Consider the following 15,868-nt stretch of genomic DNA (forward strand, 5'->3'; position numbering starts at 1 on the left):
ACCAACCACTGGACAAAAGCTTCCTCCCAGTCATAAAAGCAGTGGCCAGCTACATTCAGATGCGGCGTTGCTTTCGGAGGCGGATCCATTATGTGGCTTTCGAGTTGTGTCTTCATGTATACAATAGGATCTGATTTCGAGAATTACCAAACCCCTCTCTAAAACTCAAGATTGCTTGCTTTTTTCCTAAAATAAGCAAGCCATTGACCTTCATCACAAAAGATTTCAACCCCATATTTTTTGCCAATGCCGACATGTTCAGCAGTGCGTCAGGTGCAAAACGAGACATTTTTACAGCTCCTTTGAGTTCAGGCAAAAAATCCCCAAGAGGCCCCCATTTTTATTTCCTTTAGAATCTGTCACAGTAACAAAGGTGTTGTTAAACAAAAACTCATATGGACAACATCAGCATTTTGCTCCACACTATAGCGAGGAACTGAGAATGCCTCCTAAAACCCCTTCCATCTTCTCTATTACTCCCCTCAAAGTCATTGGCCTTGAATCCTCACAAGTCTGGCCTTGAACCCTCAAAGTTCATTGGCCTTGAATCCCTCCCAAAGTTCATGGCCTTAACCTCCAAAGTCTCGGCCTTGAATCCCTCAAAAGTCCGTCGGCCTTGAATCCCCACAAAGTCCGTCGGCCTTGAATCCCTCACAAAGTCCATTGGCCTTGAATTCCTTCCATTCTCAAAATCCTTTGACTTGTTGAATGCACATATTTCTGAAAACCTAAAGCATATGGAGCAAAAGCACTTCCCTTTGCACTCGTTGAAATAAACTCATCCCCAAATTCCCCAAAATTGCAACATAGAATTCTCACTTCCTCCACATTTCTGCTCTCTAAACCCTACAAGTCAGAAAAATAAATAAATAAATAAAATATTCCATCACAACAAAATTATCAAACTTACGCCACAAAAAATATAAACAGGCATCGTTTTTTTTTTTTTAACAGCAAAAAGTACATAAATACCTAATAAAACAGATGGGTAATTCAATTAAAGTTCAATAAATTTCAAAAGTTATTTCTTTTCACAGTTAATCTCAAAAAAAGTTTCAAATTAAACCAGTTATGATTAACAACTATAAACCCATCAAAATATCGTTCTTTTTAAGTTGCAACATAAAAAATAAACCAATGAATCAATTCTCTGGGGCCTAGAATTCTCAGAAGCAACAGCTACAAATAGTATGAAATTCAAAATTCATAAAATTAAAAAAAAATAATTAAAAAAAAATAAAGAAAAGAACTTGCCTGGAAAATTAACTGAATGGGGACGGCCATAGAATCGAAGAAGAGAAGTAGCAGAGAAATTACGAGCTTGACGGAGAGAGTACATTTTTAGGGTTTTTGTGTGTTAGTTTTGATTTGATTTTGTTATTTGGACTGAGATGAACTTTTAAACCGGATAGTCGGATACCCATCAAAGATTGACCCGAGCCGGAACAAATATGAGATTTTTAAAAAAATAATAACAAATGAGTAAGTCCATTAACCAAATTCAATGGAATTAAATATTTTTGAGTTAAGAAAAAGAAATTTAATTTAAATTGAATTGGTTTTATTTAAATATAATAGTATTTGTTTATTGTTTCTATATTATAAATTAATTAAGGTAGTGTTTGGTTCGGGGTGATATAAGATTAATCATGTAATCTTTGTTTAATTTTCAAGATTCTCTCGTTTGGTTGCGAAGTAATAAAATATTACATAATCTTTTATTGCAAATAGTATTTACTGTTGGTAATATTGAGGGTAATCAGATTATCTTCGATTACCAAGGTAATCTTAATTTTAACCCTATTTTACCCTTAATCTTTTGTCATTTCGGACACATTTGTCCTCATATGTCTATCAAATAACAACTAGCCTAGACCCCTACATTTGAGAATTTAGCTAAAACACCCCGTCACAAAAAGTTTAAAAGTTAACAAAATACCCCTAATCACCCAAGACCACTGCCAACCGTTAGCCACCATCGCTAGCTGTCGGCAAAAGTCGTCATATCGACACAAGATCGACAAGATCTTGCCGATCGTGTGTTAGTAAGGACGTTTTCGGCCATGGATTTGTGATCTATGGCCAGAAACAACCAGATATGGCCATGAAACGCCATAGATTTGGCCATGAAAAGGCTAGATCTTTAATGGTGAAATGGCCGCTGTTTCATGGCCAAAGATCTGACCCTTTCACGGCCACATCTTTGACCATGAAACGACCATATTCACGGCCAGATCTAGCCGGATTAGGCCTTACCGACGCATGACCAGCCAGATCTAGCCGGTTGTGCGTCATTACAGTGGCTACCAGCGGTGGTGGCTGGCTGTCGACGGTGGCTGGGGGTGAGTAAGGGTGATTTTGCTACAAATTAAAATTGTATATGGTTTGGTGTTTTAGTAAAATTTCAAATATAGGGGGGTTAAAAGAAATAATTTAAAAAATAATAGAATAAAATAATATTATATTATTATTTAAAAAGGAGGGTAAATTAGTAATCTACATAACATACCCTTTCATTTATCTTCCCAACCAAACATATTATTATAATATACCCACCAATTTATTCTAACCAACCAAACACATTTCTCTAAAGATTCCCTAGTAATCTATCTTTTCAGTAATATAACATTCCTCAGTAATATAACATTCCTTGAACCAAACGTACCCTAAATATCTTTTTTGTTACAAACGTAATTAGCATTTCTTATTAAAAATTAGTCTATTTTTAATAAATAAATGAGTGAATCCCTTACCAAATTCAAATCAAATTAAATATTTTCAGGTTAACCAAAAAGAAAATTAATTTCAATTGATTGTGTTTAAAAGACTAAAAAAAAAAAAAGGATAAAATAACCATAGAATTATACGTGTTGATTTCATTACCTTAACCTCGATATCATATATGTACGTAGGTATGTATGTATGTATAAAGTACTTATTTTATACTATATAACACCAGTTTATGCTAAATCAGTATGACAATCGAAAATTTAACTGATTGATCTAGTATAAAACATCATACTAAATAATATTAGTATTTATTAAAAAAGAAATAATAATAATAATCCCCTTATGTATTATAATAATAACAAAAATTTCAGTACTACATATTAAGTTTAAACAATAAAACAATAAAGATATAATTAAGTAAATATTCATTAAACTCATTGTATTGTAAATTATGGTAATACATTAACAACTCTCCAACAATAAGAAAATTTATGTTTTTTCTAGATAAAAATTATTTAATTAAACGTTAGAGGGTCAAGACCAAAAACCCGAAAAAGAAAATAAATTGGATCTCTATTAATTTTATTATTTTTATCCTGGAATTTTTTTTTTTTCTATAAGATTATTTAGTATTAATTCATCTATTTCATTCAAAAAGCATTAAAACCATCACTTATATATATATATATATATATAAACCTTTAAAAATATTAAAATCGACTTGAAAATATCAAACAACCACTTATAAATAAAAAATATATATATATATATTATGAATATTTTTAACACTTTGTAATCGAAATTAATACAAAAATGATGTCACCACAAAATGCATTATATATATATTCAGACTACATTCTAGCCACACCTTTTTTTGTGCATCATCCAAGTGGGTAGTTTGTTTGTGCAATAACCAAGAATGGCCACCACTGTTACTTGCTTATCTTCTCCTCCTTTCACTTTCAAAACTCAGGAATTGCTCTTCCCTTCCCATTCTAACCCCCACCCACATGACCGTTACGGTTGCTTGACCGCTGGTTCCCGCCGAAACTCATACTCTCTGTGCAAACCTTCTCGTTCTTCAAGTTCAAGATTAACTTCTCCAACTGTTAGAGCTGAAGCTGATTCTTCTGTCAATAAAGAGCCAATGTTGCCTCCTTACAATGTCCTCATCACTGGTTCCACCAAAGGTTTCTCTTTCACCTCTTAATTTTTTATTTATTTAAGCTGTTTATGGTTTTTCCATGTGGGTTGTTTAATTTGTTGCTGATTCTGGTATATGATTGTAGTGTAGAAGTATTCTTGTTTGTATTACTAGGTTGCTACTTGATTAATAGAGAAGAACAATATTTTTTGACAATCTTGAAATTTTTTTGATTGTGAATTTCATATGTGCGTGATAAGGAAAGGGGAATTATGACTTAAATGATCATTTTAGTAGGCGAACGCATTCGGTTTTGTAGTTTTTCTGAAAGCGTATATGTTGCTTATGTTCGTATCATTGCTTGTTTTGTTGTTGTTGAAAGTATGCACAAGGGTCTTAAATCAATTATTGGTTAGAAAATGCATGATGTGGAGTTATTAGTAATATTACTCAGAGTTTTCAGAACAACGGATTGTCATAGGCGCCTGATGTCTTGCCTTTATTTGGAGCAATATGCATCATTCGTTAGGTTGGAGAGTTAACTCTTTCATGAATTAGTGACTTCCAACGTGTAACTTTGTCATTTATGGAAATATTTTTTTCTTTATCATTGGTTAAGACTATTACATTTGATATTAGATTGTAGCACTTTCTTTCTTTCCATCATCCTTAGAATTTTTGTTTCTGAGGGAACTATGTGGTACTGATGTTCTGAAGTTTGATCTCTCTCTAATGTTCAGATTTTTTTTTTTTTTTTTTTTTGGGGGTATTTATTTATCCTATTCTTGTTATCAAATTTGAATTTAATTTTTCTTTTCATTTAGGAATTGGGTATGCATTGGCTAAAGAATTTCTAAAAGCAGGTGACAATGTTATAGTTTGCTCAAGATCAGGTGAGGACTTCGCTTCCATTTGTTGGAACCTTCCTAACTTATAATGTAATTGTCTTTGGATAAAAAACTTTTTCAATCTAACAGAACATTTATCTCATCATGGGCTGTATTTAATCATATATCTAAGTGTAGATCTTGATTATGTGATAAATAATTATGCAGTGTACCTAGTTGAGGATTGGTGAACTTGGCTAATAGTTGAAAAAATTGGCCTCAGTAGAGAAATAGTGATTAGTAGGAGAATATTGCTTCTTATTTGCAATATAAGCAGCAATAATCAATCTCATTTGAGGTGACTTTTAAGAAGCATGCTGTGAAGGAATATATGTGATATATTGCAGCTTGAGGAAACGGTTAATATTTATTGGCATAAATAGACCATCGATTGCTATACAACAAGTAGAAAATATAATACAGATGAAAAGAAAAAAAATTCCTTCTTATTATGCATATAATGGTTGCTTTACTTACTGAATTGTATGATTAAGAAAAGCTCAACTTGACTTGCCTTTGTTATAGGAAATGGCTAATGTTTACTATTCTTAGTTCTGATTCTTTGACAGCCGAGCACGTGGAATCTGCCATTCTGAGGCTGAGAGAAGAATTCGGGGAGCAGCATGTGTGGGTAGCCCCTTCATGACTTGTTTTCCCCTTGTTATTGTTTCTTTATATATATGTGTGCCTTTTTGCGAACGTGTTTGCTTCTTCTTTCCCCCCTTAAAATTCAATGTTTTTCTGGGCTTCAGCCGTTTCTGAATTTTATTATTCTTTACAGGGTACAAAGTGTGATGTTAGAGAAGGGCAAGATGTGAAAGATTTAGTTGCATTTGCACAAAAGAATCTGAAATATGTTGATATATGGGTAATTATGTCAGATCTTTTCTCTTTATTGTTATAGTTGTTATATTTTATCAATTTGGAATTGATTTGGATCTAGGTTAGATGATAAGTTAAAAACTCACCTTAAGATAGTTCAAGTTATGTGGTTCCGTGACGATGTAGGTTATGTGTTCGTATTGCTAGACTAAAATTGTTGAGGTGAACTTAGTAGAATGTCATTTGGAGTTTGCAGCTGATAAATTTTAATTTTTTCTTATTTATCATGCTAATGCTTATAGAAAAAAAAAATTATTTGCCTAATGAAATCGATTTGGGAAGAACAAAGATTGCTGTTAATGATTATGGGGCATCTTTTAAGCAATCACGAAGAGTTTATGTTGTTTCAATATTTCTTTGTGAAAGATAAGTTTGGGCAATCTATTTTTCAGCAATCCTGAACTGGAATAAGATTCACAAACTGACACTAATGTGGGTAATTTATCTGGTATATTTTTCCTCATCAGTAATTCTGAGTAAATTTTGCAAAGTCATTTCTAATTTGCAAAAGGAAATCATGAAAAATCATTTTAGTTATACAAATCTTATTTTGATACTTAGTTTGATGCTAAATGTATGATCAGTCTTTCTGTGGTTGGTTGCGATATGATGTTCTACAAATATAACAAATAGAAGATGCATGTCCGGACACATGCACTTGCAAACTTACACAGACTCACACTTTATGCGGGATTAAATAATTTTAGATATTGTTGGGATCCCACATTGAAAGGAAAAAGGGTGGGCATGTGGGTTATAAAGGCTTGGGCACCCTCCCTTGGCAAGCCAGTTTTCCAAGGAGAGTTCTACCCAAGCCCATGAAAGACCCATGGCCCAGCCCAAATTATTGAGTTATTGGATTGGGTTCCTATCAGATATCTTCTATTTATTTAAGAAATCTCTGATCTCTTCATTGCCCTTAGTTATGCTATTACTCTCTTACGCTATGTTGAGAATGATGCAGATTAATAATGCAGGATCAAATGCGTATAGCTATAAACCCCTGGCAGAAGCTTCAGATGAAGATCTGATGTAGTTATTTAAACTCCAACTTTCCTTTGAAAGAAATAGTGTTTGTCCATTGAGTGATTCTTACAGTTGGTTTATTTCTTTGTTGTATACAGTGAAGTTGTCACCACAAACACTCTTGGTTTGATGATTTGTTGTCGAGAGGTAAAAAGCTTTTTTTATTCTTAAGTGGCATTTTCTGGCTTATTCTCATGCTGAATTGCTAACTAGGCAATGCAAATGATGCATAACCAACCCCGAGGGGGTCATATTTTCAACATCGATGGAGCTGGTTCAGATGGAAGACCTACACCCAGGTATTGCTTAAAAGTTCATTGAGCATGACATAGTTTTATGTTTTCTGTTATCTTTGTTCGTTCACTGCACTTTCATAATTACTTCTTTTAAATTGAGATCCTTATGTCATATATATTGTGTCATCTAATCTTGCAATACCATAGAATGATGTTTCTGGAAAATTCATGATAGGCTAGATTGAATATTTTGTTTTTGGTGCATTAGATAGTTGACAGGGATAATCTGCTATCTGCTATAAGCTGATGACTACTCTTTATTTCCTTTATTTTTTTTATTTTTTTTTTTTTTTCAAATAGGTTCGCTGCATATGGGGCGACTAAACGCAGTGTGGTGCATTTAACAAAATCTTTACAGGTACATGTCACTATATTTAACTAAATTGCAAAGCCATCGAACTTCGTTAGGAAAGAAAATTTTCAAGTTTTTATTGTGTTTATGGAATATTTGTGTCTATTATCTTTCTACTGTTTCTCATGTGTTCAATTAGCATGCACTTAATTTTTTTTTTTTTCTCTTTCAAAATATATGACTACACTGGTGGAAATATGTTAATTAGTACTATTCTAATCTACTATATCTAATGCTGTATTGATTTTTCTTCATCTGTACAGGCAGAATTGCAGATGCAGGATGTTAAAAACGTTGTGGTGCACAATTTGTCTGTAAGTTTTGCTGTGGTTAGGCAAATTATGTTATGTTGAAATTATAGGTGTTGATTTTATTTGAACCTTAGTAATTGTTGAGTAGTTATTATGATGTCAAAATCGATGTGGTGGATTGATTCTATCATTATTCATTGCCTCCATTAAGTTAGTAACATTGTGGTTGTGTTAGCTTGTCCTCAGTCATTCTCTGATACATACAGAATGAAGTACTTAAGATCTTTTTTTGCCGCAACAATTTATCTTGTCTTGTAGATTATTACTACATATAATCTGAAAAATGAATTTGGGAAATAAAAGAATGGCAAAGATAAAGTTATAGCCTGAAGTTAACCTCTGAGCTCGGTTTTTACCAGAGATGCTTAGAAAATAAAAAAGATAGTTTTGGCACTCTTCCTTCGTGTTTGTGTTCTTATGCTACATATTTGGAGTGCATGAGAAATTGTTGACTTACTGAGACTTTTACTGAAGAAACCGTGATATTTCTGACTTGGATAGTTTTGGGGTTCTTATGAATGCTTCTTAAATGAAACAAGAGCAACCGTATAAGTTTTCATACTTCTGCATTTCCCTTGCCATAATGCATGCTCAATTTGTTTTTCTTTCTTCTTTGTTTTGGTTGGTTTTCAGCCAGGAATGGTGACAACTGATCTTCTCATGTCTGGTGCTACTACAAAGCAGGTTTGATATATATCTATTTCTTGCCGTTGTCCCTCTTTCTGCTGATCTCCATCTCAAACAGAATATCTGATTTTTTGCAGGCCAAGTTTTTCATCAATGTTTTGGCAGAACCGGCTGAAGTGGTAATATTTTCTTCAGCACCATATCATTTAGAGATTCTTGCTGTCTTTACGATGTCCCTATTTACCAATATTCAATGATTTTTGTGTATTCAAAAACCGATTAATAACCAATCTTTCGTACTTTATTCATAATCAATGAAATACAAATCCTTGAAAATCCACAACCTGTGCTTTGCATAAGAGATAATTACATTCAAGAAAAAAAATTGTAGAACTAATAACCGGATATCATCAATTCTGTATGTGTGCATATTAAAAAGAGTATGTGAAATATTGTATATAGACAAAGATTGCATAGCAGGCATGTTCTTCTTTTTATTATTCTTGTTTATTGGCTTTTCTTCAACTTTTGGCTGGTGGGTTAACAGGTTGCTGAGTATCTTGTTCCTAGAATCAGATCGATTCCTGCCAATGGATCAACAAAATCAACTTACCTACGTTTTCTCACTGGAGTGAAGGCCTATTCTCAGATATTCTCAGTGAGTGAAATGCTTTCATTCTTTTTTTTTTTTTTTCATTTGAAATAATTATCAGGCAACCGCATAAAAATAAATTTAGTTTATGTTCATACGACAAAATTTACTAGAAGATCATTGGATAATTTTTTCTTATCAACTCTGCAGAGAATTGCTTTTGGTGCAAGAAGAAATAGATATGTTCTTGAAGAGTGACAAGTTTTGGAGTCTGGAGATGAAATGTGTATTTTTTTATTTTTTTATTAATTTTTTTGGAATGTACATTACTAGATTTGTTGTAACATTATCTTATCTTAGTGTAGAGCATTTAGGTGATGGTGGTTAAGATTAATTACCCCTAATTTAATTCACATTAAAGCTTGTGATATTTTGGGAGATATCAGCATTTATTGACGCTATATAATTAAAAGTCTTTGCAATGATGATTACCATAATTGAAAAAGGCTGATTCTATTGAAATAAAAAATAAATAAATACTACAAGAATGAAAGTATGAAACCAGAATCTAGAAATTAAAAAACTCCAGGTTGGTTTAGCGGTAAAAAAGGTTTGTCTGAGTTTGAATTTTAGAATTATTTATATGTGATTTATCTGATTTTTTTGGTTTGTATTTAATAGATTCTGAGGATTAATTAAAGTACACATGAGTCGGTTTGGACATCTTGATTATCCAAAAAAAAAAAAAAAAAAAAGAAACCAGAATTTAGAGAAAGGATAATTGAAACTCAACCACCATCTTCAATGATTAACGACCATTCGTACCCGTGAAGAATTTAAAATGTAAATGCTGTTAACTCAAATAAAATAATCCTTGTTTTGTTTGTTTAATTGGACAGTCGACATCTATTTCAATCCATCTTGGCTTTTTGCTGCAATTTCCACCACTTGGATAACAAGTGATTTTCAGATTGGTGATGCTCTATATATGTATTAACCCATCAATTCTTAGTTTAACTCAACTATTAAATAAAATAGATAGATTCATCTCTTCTCTTTCCCTTCATCCTTGTTTTTATCCATGACTAACCAAATTTCGAGTCCATTTGATACGATTTATTGGAATAGAGTTTACTGTTATGAAATATAACTTTTACAAAAATAAAAAATCAGAAATATTTATGGCTTTAAATAAGTTTTTTTAGTCGGTATCTGCATATTACCAATCGGATAGCAGATGTGAATATGTAGCATGTTCTGATTTGTAGATTGAATGTGAAAATTTTCCAAGCCTCCTGTGATGATATGCTTCACATATTCAAAGTGAGATTAGGATTCTTGATGTGACTGTGACCTATTTTTTCTTCCCTGCTTTTGCATTGCCTCTCGTGAAACACTGTCAGTTCACATTCTTTTGTTTTTATTTAATTTGTCTCTTATACTGGTTGCTTTCATTTGTCCCTGTTTTGAAGAAAGAAGAAGATTATCAATATCAAAATGTCATTCTTTTTCAAAATAATTCCATCTTTTTTAGGTTCAATTATGCATATACATACATGCATCTTATTGCACCATCGTTTTAATCACAATTATTCAACCTAAATTATACTCTTCTAATTAGATTAGGTGTAACTGTGGTTCCACAGTATATATACATATTTTCCCAGCTGAACATGAAATTTATAAGTGATTGCTGCATTAATCTCCTTCAACGATTAATCAAGATACATGCAAATTGATCGGGATACCTTAATTAAAAAAAAAAAATTGTAAATTTGAGATTAAAAAATTTCCTTTACACAGTAGTGTAGCATGAGCAATACTTTCCTCCATTTGAGCATAGAAAAAGGATACTGTAATATTTAAGATGAAAAAGAAATAGATTGTATTTTAATGAAAAAATGTGACAATATCGAGAGAAGTGTGTGGTTGCTTTATGGTAAAATGTGCCATTTATACAGTGCAAAGACAAAGACACATCTGGGTTGTCTAATTATTTGTCCATTCTATTTTTTTACATCAAAATGTAAAGTTAAATCATACGCTTCCATATTCTCCTTCCAGTGGTTGATGCAATTAATATCACATGTTTATGCTCACAGTTTAATTACATATAGTAATTTGGCTTAATTTTAGCCATAAGTTCCAAGTAATTAGTCTTAGGATAATTTGTTTTTTTCAGTTCATTGGAACTCACAATTCCAGGTGGCTTTCAGCCTTGCCTTAACTTGGTATATGCATTTATTATTAACAAATTGAGAACTCGATGAAACCAGCATCTTTAGTAATCAACATTGACCGAGGTTAGAAGATAAGTGAACCCAGAAAGACTCCATTTGTTTCCAATCTTGTGTCTTGTTCCTTGTTCTCTCTGAGCTCTTCATGCTCGTGAAAACTGTGTTAGTTTCCATGGCAAAACAACAAGTCCATAGCTCTTATCACTTTCTTCTCTTAATGCTCATTTGTTCTTGTTCCATTCATCTTTCAGAACAACTTCAACCCTCTCAATATCAGACCCTGGTGAAAATCCAGGAGCTTCTTGACTATCCACCAGTTCTGAACGGCTTTTATAACTCTTCAGACTTGTGCAACATCGAGCCAACTCCATCACTGACCCTGGTTTGTTATGAAGATAACTTGACTCAGCTTCACATTGCAGGCAACAATGGGATGGTCCCTCCATTGCCTCAGAGTTCCTCCTCTGACTCTTTCTTTGACAGTCTTGGAGGCCTGTCAAGCTTGAAAGTCATATCTTTGGTTTCTCTAGGATTATGGGGAGCCATTCCTGGAAGCATTGGTCAGTTATCTTCCCTGGAAATACTTAATCTCAGTTCAAACTACTTCAATGGTCCCATTCCAGTTCAACTTTCATATTTGAAGAATTTGCAGACACTGATACTTGACAATAACAACTGCAGTGGGAAAGTTCCTGGTTGGATAAGTTCTCTACATGCTCTATCTGTTTTGAGCTTGAAGAACAATTCTCTAAGTGGGGTTTTGCCAACTTCTCTAAAAGGATTAGAAACTCTCAGAGTTCTCTCTCTTTCAGGAAATAACTTGTCTGGTGAAGTGCCTGATCTTCACAACTTGAGATTCCTTCAAGTTCTTGATTTAGCAGACAATCATTTTGGTCCTGATTTTCCTAAATTGCATAACAAGCTAGTCACTCTCGTACTGAAAAACAACAGGTTTCAGTTTGGCCTCCCTGCTGAACTATCCACCTACAATCATCTTCAAAAGCTAGATATTTCTTTCAATGGATTTGTAGGACCATTTTTACCTTCAATTTTACATCTACCTTCAATAGTTTATCTTGATATTCATGGAAACAAACTCACAGGAATGTTCTTCCAGAGCATGTCCTGCAATCCTGAACTTGCTTATGTAGATTTATCCTCAAATCTTCTCACTGGAGATTTACCTTCTTGTCTACAAGTGGGCAACATGAGCAGGCTTGTCTTGTATTCCAAAAACTGTTTGTCAAATGAAGAACAAATGCAGCATCCTTCTAATTTCTGCCACAATGAAGCTCTGGCTGTGACAGTTCTGCCTCATAAAGAGAAGAATAAGACACCTCATGCGAAATCGGTTATTGCATCAAGTATGGTGGGAGGAACTTTAGGGGGCATTGCTGTTGTTGGGGTGGTTCTTTTGTTTGTCAGGAAAGTGTACAACAAAGATTCTATGAAAATGCCTTCAACCTGCAGGTTAATTATGGAGAATGTGTCAACTGTTAACGCGGTGAAGCTGCTATCAGATGCTAGTAAGTTTCTCATTTCTCACTTTTTTTTTTTCTTTTCTTGTACTGTTTTAGCCCAAAACTCCATTTTATTATAAATCAAATTCTGAAAAATTGCAGATTAGACATCATCTTGATGTAAATAGAGTCTTTCCACGTTCTGCTTCTATCATTCAATGACAATGTTTAGCTTAAATTTTTCGTGAAAGGAAAGCAAAAGAGTGTGAAAACTTTGACCAAAACTTAGTTTTATGTTTTTTTTGTGAGTTAGGGTATTTCAACAGAATTTGTTGGAAATTGAACCACTTCAGAATCAGTTATCTAATAGAATCACATGAAACATGTTGATTTCTAATTCTTGTATTTGCAGAGTGTATATCACAAACAATGAAGCTGGGAGCTAGCCTTCCTGTATATCGAACCTTTACTTTGGAGGAGCTTAAGGAGGCAACAGATAACTTTGACGCTTCAAGTTTAATAAAACAGAGTTCACACGGTCAGGTATGCATTTCACATAGTTAAACATGTAGTATTTACTAGTTACAGCGATATTTCTAAGGTGTCCTCTTCCAGGTATAATGTTCATGGAACAATTCTAGCCAAGCTCTGCATGGTAGCCAAGTCCTCATGGTTTTGGTTTTTTGAAAAATCTATCTTGGAATGAGTCACGTTTCATTTGTATTTGTTTCTGCATTTCAGTCAGTCTGTCTTTGGGTTTGGCATTGAAAGCTTAAATGCTATTGTTCAATTATTGTGCCTTTAGTACTATTAGATTGAAACACTCGTTTGTTTAAGTAGTCTGTACTGCATACTTCCTGATTGATGTTGCTGTAAAATTAATTTAATTGTTGTTTCCAATTCAATGTCAGGTTTATAGAGGGAAGCTCACTGATGGCACTGTTGTTGCTATTAGAAGATTTAAAATGAGAAAAAGACACAGTCCTCAGATGTATACGCACAACATTGAGATGATTTCGAAACTTAGACATAGTCATTTGGTTAGTGCTCTTGGACACTGCTTTGAGAGCTGCGTGGATGATTCAAGTGTTAGCAACATATATCTGATATTTGAGTTTCTCCCGAACAGGACCCTTAGAAGCTACATATCCGGTAATTGATGTGACTTCCCTCTACACCTTTTATCTAGTGTGCGCACTGTTGCTCAAGTGAACTTTTTATGTCTTTGTAAAATGAATGTGCCTTGTCAAATAAGATTGTGATATACTCTTTCACCATGTTTTAAAGCTCAAATTTATCAATTTTTATTTGATGTGGGATTGTGATACTTTCTCACACCTAATCACAGTGACCCTACCTACCTTCGCCTTCTCAAGGGTTTGGCGTTTAAATGTGTGTCCGACATCATCCCTCGGTAGGTCATAGAAATTGTTATAAGTCCACATAATGAATTAAAGTATGGACCCCTTCTAATGACATGAGCTGCTTGACATCTATAGAATGACTAGCATATCAGATAATGTTGTTTACCAACTCTTATAAATCTAGATAACATTTATTCCTATCCAACCATTGGGAATATTTTTTACATAAGACCTATCAAATTGTGCCAGCAATTTACAAGATGAAGACAAGCTTAATCTTGTCCTGTATTAACCCGAATACTCCTCTTCTGTATCTATAGGCTATACTATTTGTTTCACATTAAGTTTGACAATGGATTTCCAGGTCAAAAGCTTAATTGGATTCAAAGAATAGCAGCTGCAATAGGAGTTGTAAAGGGTGTCAAGTTCCTGCATACAGGGATTGTGCCTGGAGTATTCTCGAATAACCTGAAGATAACAGATGTTATATTAGATCAGTATCTTCATGTAAAGATCAGCAGTTATAACCTACCTCTTTTAGCCGAAAATAAGCGAATGGTAAGGAAATGATAATTTGTTATTATTTATTTAGTTATAAATAGTCCTTTAAATCAGTGCTTTGATGTGATCTGATCTTTCAAGTTTCAGGGCAATTCTGAAGTTTCTTATCAAGGAATTAAAGCAAGTCCTTTGGCAAGGTGCATAATCTTTTCTACTGGAGCCTAATGTAGTAGTAGAAGTAGCATTACTAGTAATAGAAATATCTGATTTATTTTCTAGGGGGAAAACTATGTTATCACATCGATAATGCTACCGACCCTTTAGTAACTCTTGGATTTGCATTATTCACTTTCTGGGATGCATCAATTCAGGGTTACCGAGCGCCATTCATGTTATTATCTCTGTAACTTAACTATTCCCTATTTCTTAGTCTTACTAATGAACATGACTGCTGTGTCACTTGTTTAATTCAACCTTCTTTTTGCATTTGAACCAGCTCATTTTACCTTACTAAAGCCTTTACATCCATCGCCAATGCAGCTTCTATGCCAATTTATAAGTTGAATGAGAACTTCATATGATTCTTTGTATTATTGAGCAAAATTTGCATTTACAATTATGTCATGTACATTGAAAATCGCAACTGAAATTACCATTCTTCACTCTATTTGCAGGACAAAACAGGATGATAAAAGTGATGTCTATGACATAGGAGTGATCTTACTTGAAATCATTGTGGGAAGACCGATTACATCCCAAAACGAAGTTGTTGTTGCAAGAGATCTTGTGAGTGATTCAATTGTTTATTCTCCAACCATTTCAAAGTAGATTCTGATATTAAACCTTGTATGCAATCTTTGATGACAGTATCAACATGAATTATCTTAATTAAAGGGTTGTTTTAATGTGTCCAAAAGCACATATTCGGAAACACTAATCAACAAAAATAACTAAACTTTAGTTCTCCTCTCTTATGCAGCTACAAGTGAGCATAACGATTGACAAGTCAGCTAGAAAGGGCATTGTCGATCCATCGGTTATGAATGAATGTTCCGAAGAATCATTGAAGACGATGCTCGAGTTGTGTGTGAGGTGTCTCGGCAATGAGCCAAGAAACCGACCTTCTGTTGAAGATATTCTGTGGAATTTGCAGTTTGCTGCACAGGTTCACAATCAAGAGTTAGTGTAACACACTCAGTATCAGATGAAATTATTGAAGGCTTTTTTGTGTATAGTTTAGGCATATAAAAATCGTTTGCCTGCTGAAGTTTTTGTGTGGACAATGTCTTGACCAAACACTAGAACCGAATTTATTTATTTATTTATTTATTTTTATCATTTGGTTTATGAGTTGGTGGAGACCAAGTTTAATTGTTCTTGAACCAACAGCTAGTGCTAATGTAAATCTGAAACTCACTCATCACTGGTTGGAACAGGAAGCAATTGTGAACTACGACAT

At 33.6% G+C, this 15,868-nt stretch overlaps 2 protein-coding genes across 3 annotated transcripts; both read left to right on the forward strand.

The window, feature by feature from the left end:
- The first annotated feature begins 3,618 nt into the window (after positions 1-3,618).
- LOC116139237 (chlorophyll(ide) b reductase NOL, chloroplastic) lies at positions 3,619-9,291 on the forward strand. The gene is made up of 13 exons (XM_031424909.1): positions 3,619-3,920; positions 4,699-4,767; positions 5,331-5,392; positions 5,543-5,629; positions 6,608-6,675; positions 6,768-6,816; positions 6,883-6,968; positions 7,266-7,323; positions 7,581-7,631; positions 8,262-8,312; positions 8,393-8,434; positions 8,803-8,913; positions 9,058-9,291. The coding sequence occupies exons 1-13, from the start codon at positions 3,650-3,652 to the stop codon at positions 9,103-9,105; spliced, it is 1,053 nt and encodes a 350-aa protein (XP_031280769.1). The 5' UTR covers positions 3,619-3,649; the 3' UTR covers positions 9,106-9,291.
- A 1,806-nt stretch (positions 9,292-11,097) lies between these two features.
- Positions 11,098-15,868, forward strand: LOC116139342 (probable inactive leucine-rich repeat receptor-like protein kinase At3g03770). Of its 2 annotated transcripts, none has more exons than XM_031425023.1 (7): positions 11,098-12,610; positions 12,957-13,087; positions 13,456-13,696; positions 14,273-14,466; positions 14,551-14,606; positions 15,084-15,195; positions 15,389-15,868. In XM_031425023.1, the coding sequence occupies exons 1-7, from the start codon at positions 11,230-11,232 to the stop codon at positions 15,596-15,598; spliced, it is 2,325 nt and encodes a 774-aa protein (XP_031280883.1). In that variant the 5' UTR covers positions 11,098-11,229; the 3' UTR covers positions 15,599-15,868. The 2 variants fall into 2 exon arrangements, with proteins under 2 accessions (XP_031280883.1, XP_031280884.1); XM_031425024.1 differs by having other exon boundaries at positions 11,099-12,610; positions 14,557-14,606.

Source organism: Pistacia vera, unplaced genomic scaffold, assembly GCF_008641045.1.
Source record: "Pistacia vera cultivar Batoury unplaced genomic scaffold, PisVer_v2 Contig35, whole genome shotgun sequence".
Lineage (NCBI taxonomy): Eukaryota > Viridiplantae > Streptophyta > Magnoliopsida > Sapindales > Anacardiaceae > Pistacia > Pistacia vera.

Coding starts and splice junctions, on each gene's coding strand:
- LOC116139237 (XM_031424909.1), top strand. CDS start 3,650: ATGGCCACCACTGTTACTTGCTTATCTTCTCCTCCTTTCACTTTCAAA. Junction 4,768..5,330: donor TATAGTTTGCTCAAGATCAG/GTGAGGACTTCG, acceptor ATTCTTTGACAG/CCGAGCACGTGGAATCTGCC. Junction 5,393..5,542: donor TCGGGGAGCAGCATGTGTGG/GTAGCCCCTTCA, acceptor TATTCTTTACAG/GGTACAAAGTGTGATGTTAG.
- LOC116139342 (XM_031425023.1), top strand. CDS start 11,230: ATGCTCGTGAAAACTGTGTTAGTTTCCATGGCAAAACAACAAGTCCAT. Junction 13,088..13,455: donor AACAGAGTTCACACGGTCAG/GTATGCATTTCA, acceptor ATTCAATGTCAG/GTTTATAGAGGGAAGCTCAC. Junction 14,607..15,083: donor AAAGCAAGTCCTTTGGCAAG/GTGCATAATCTT, acceptor CTCTATTTGCAG/GACAAAACAGGATGATAAAA.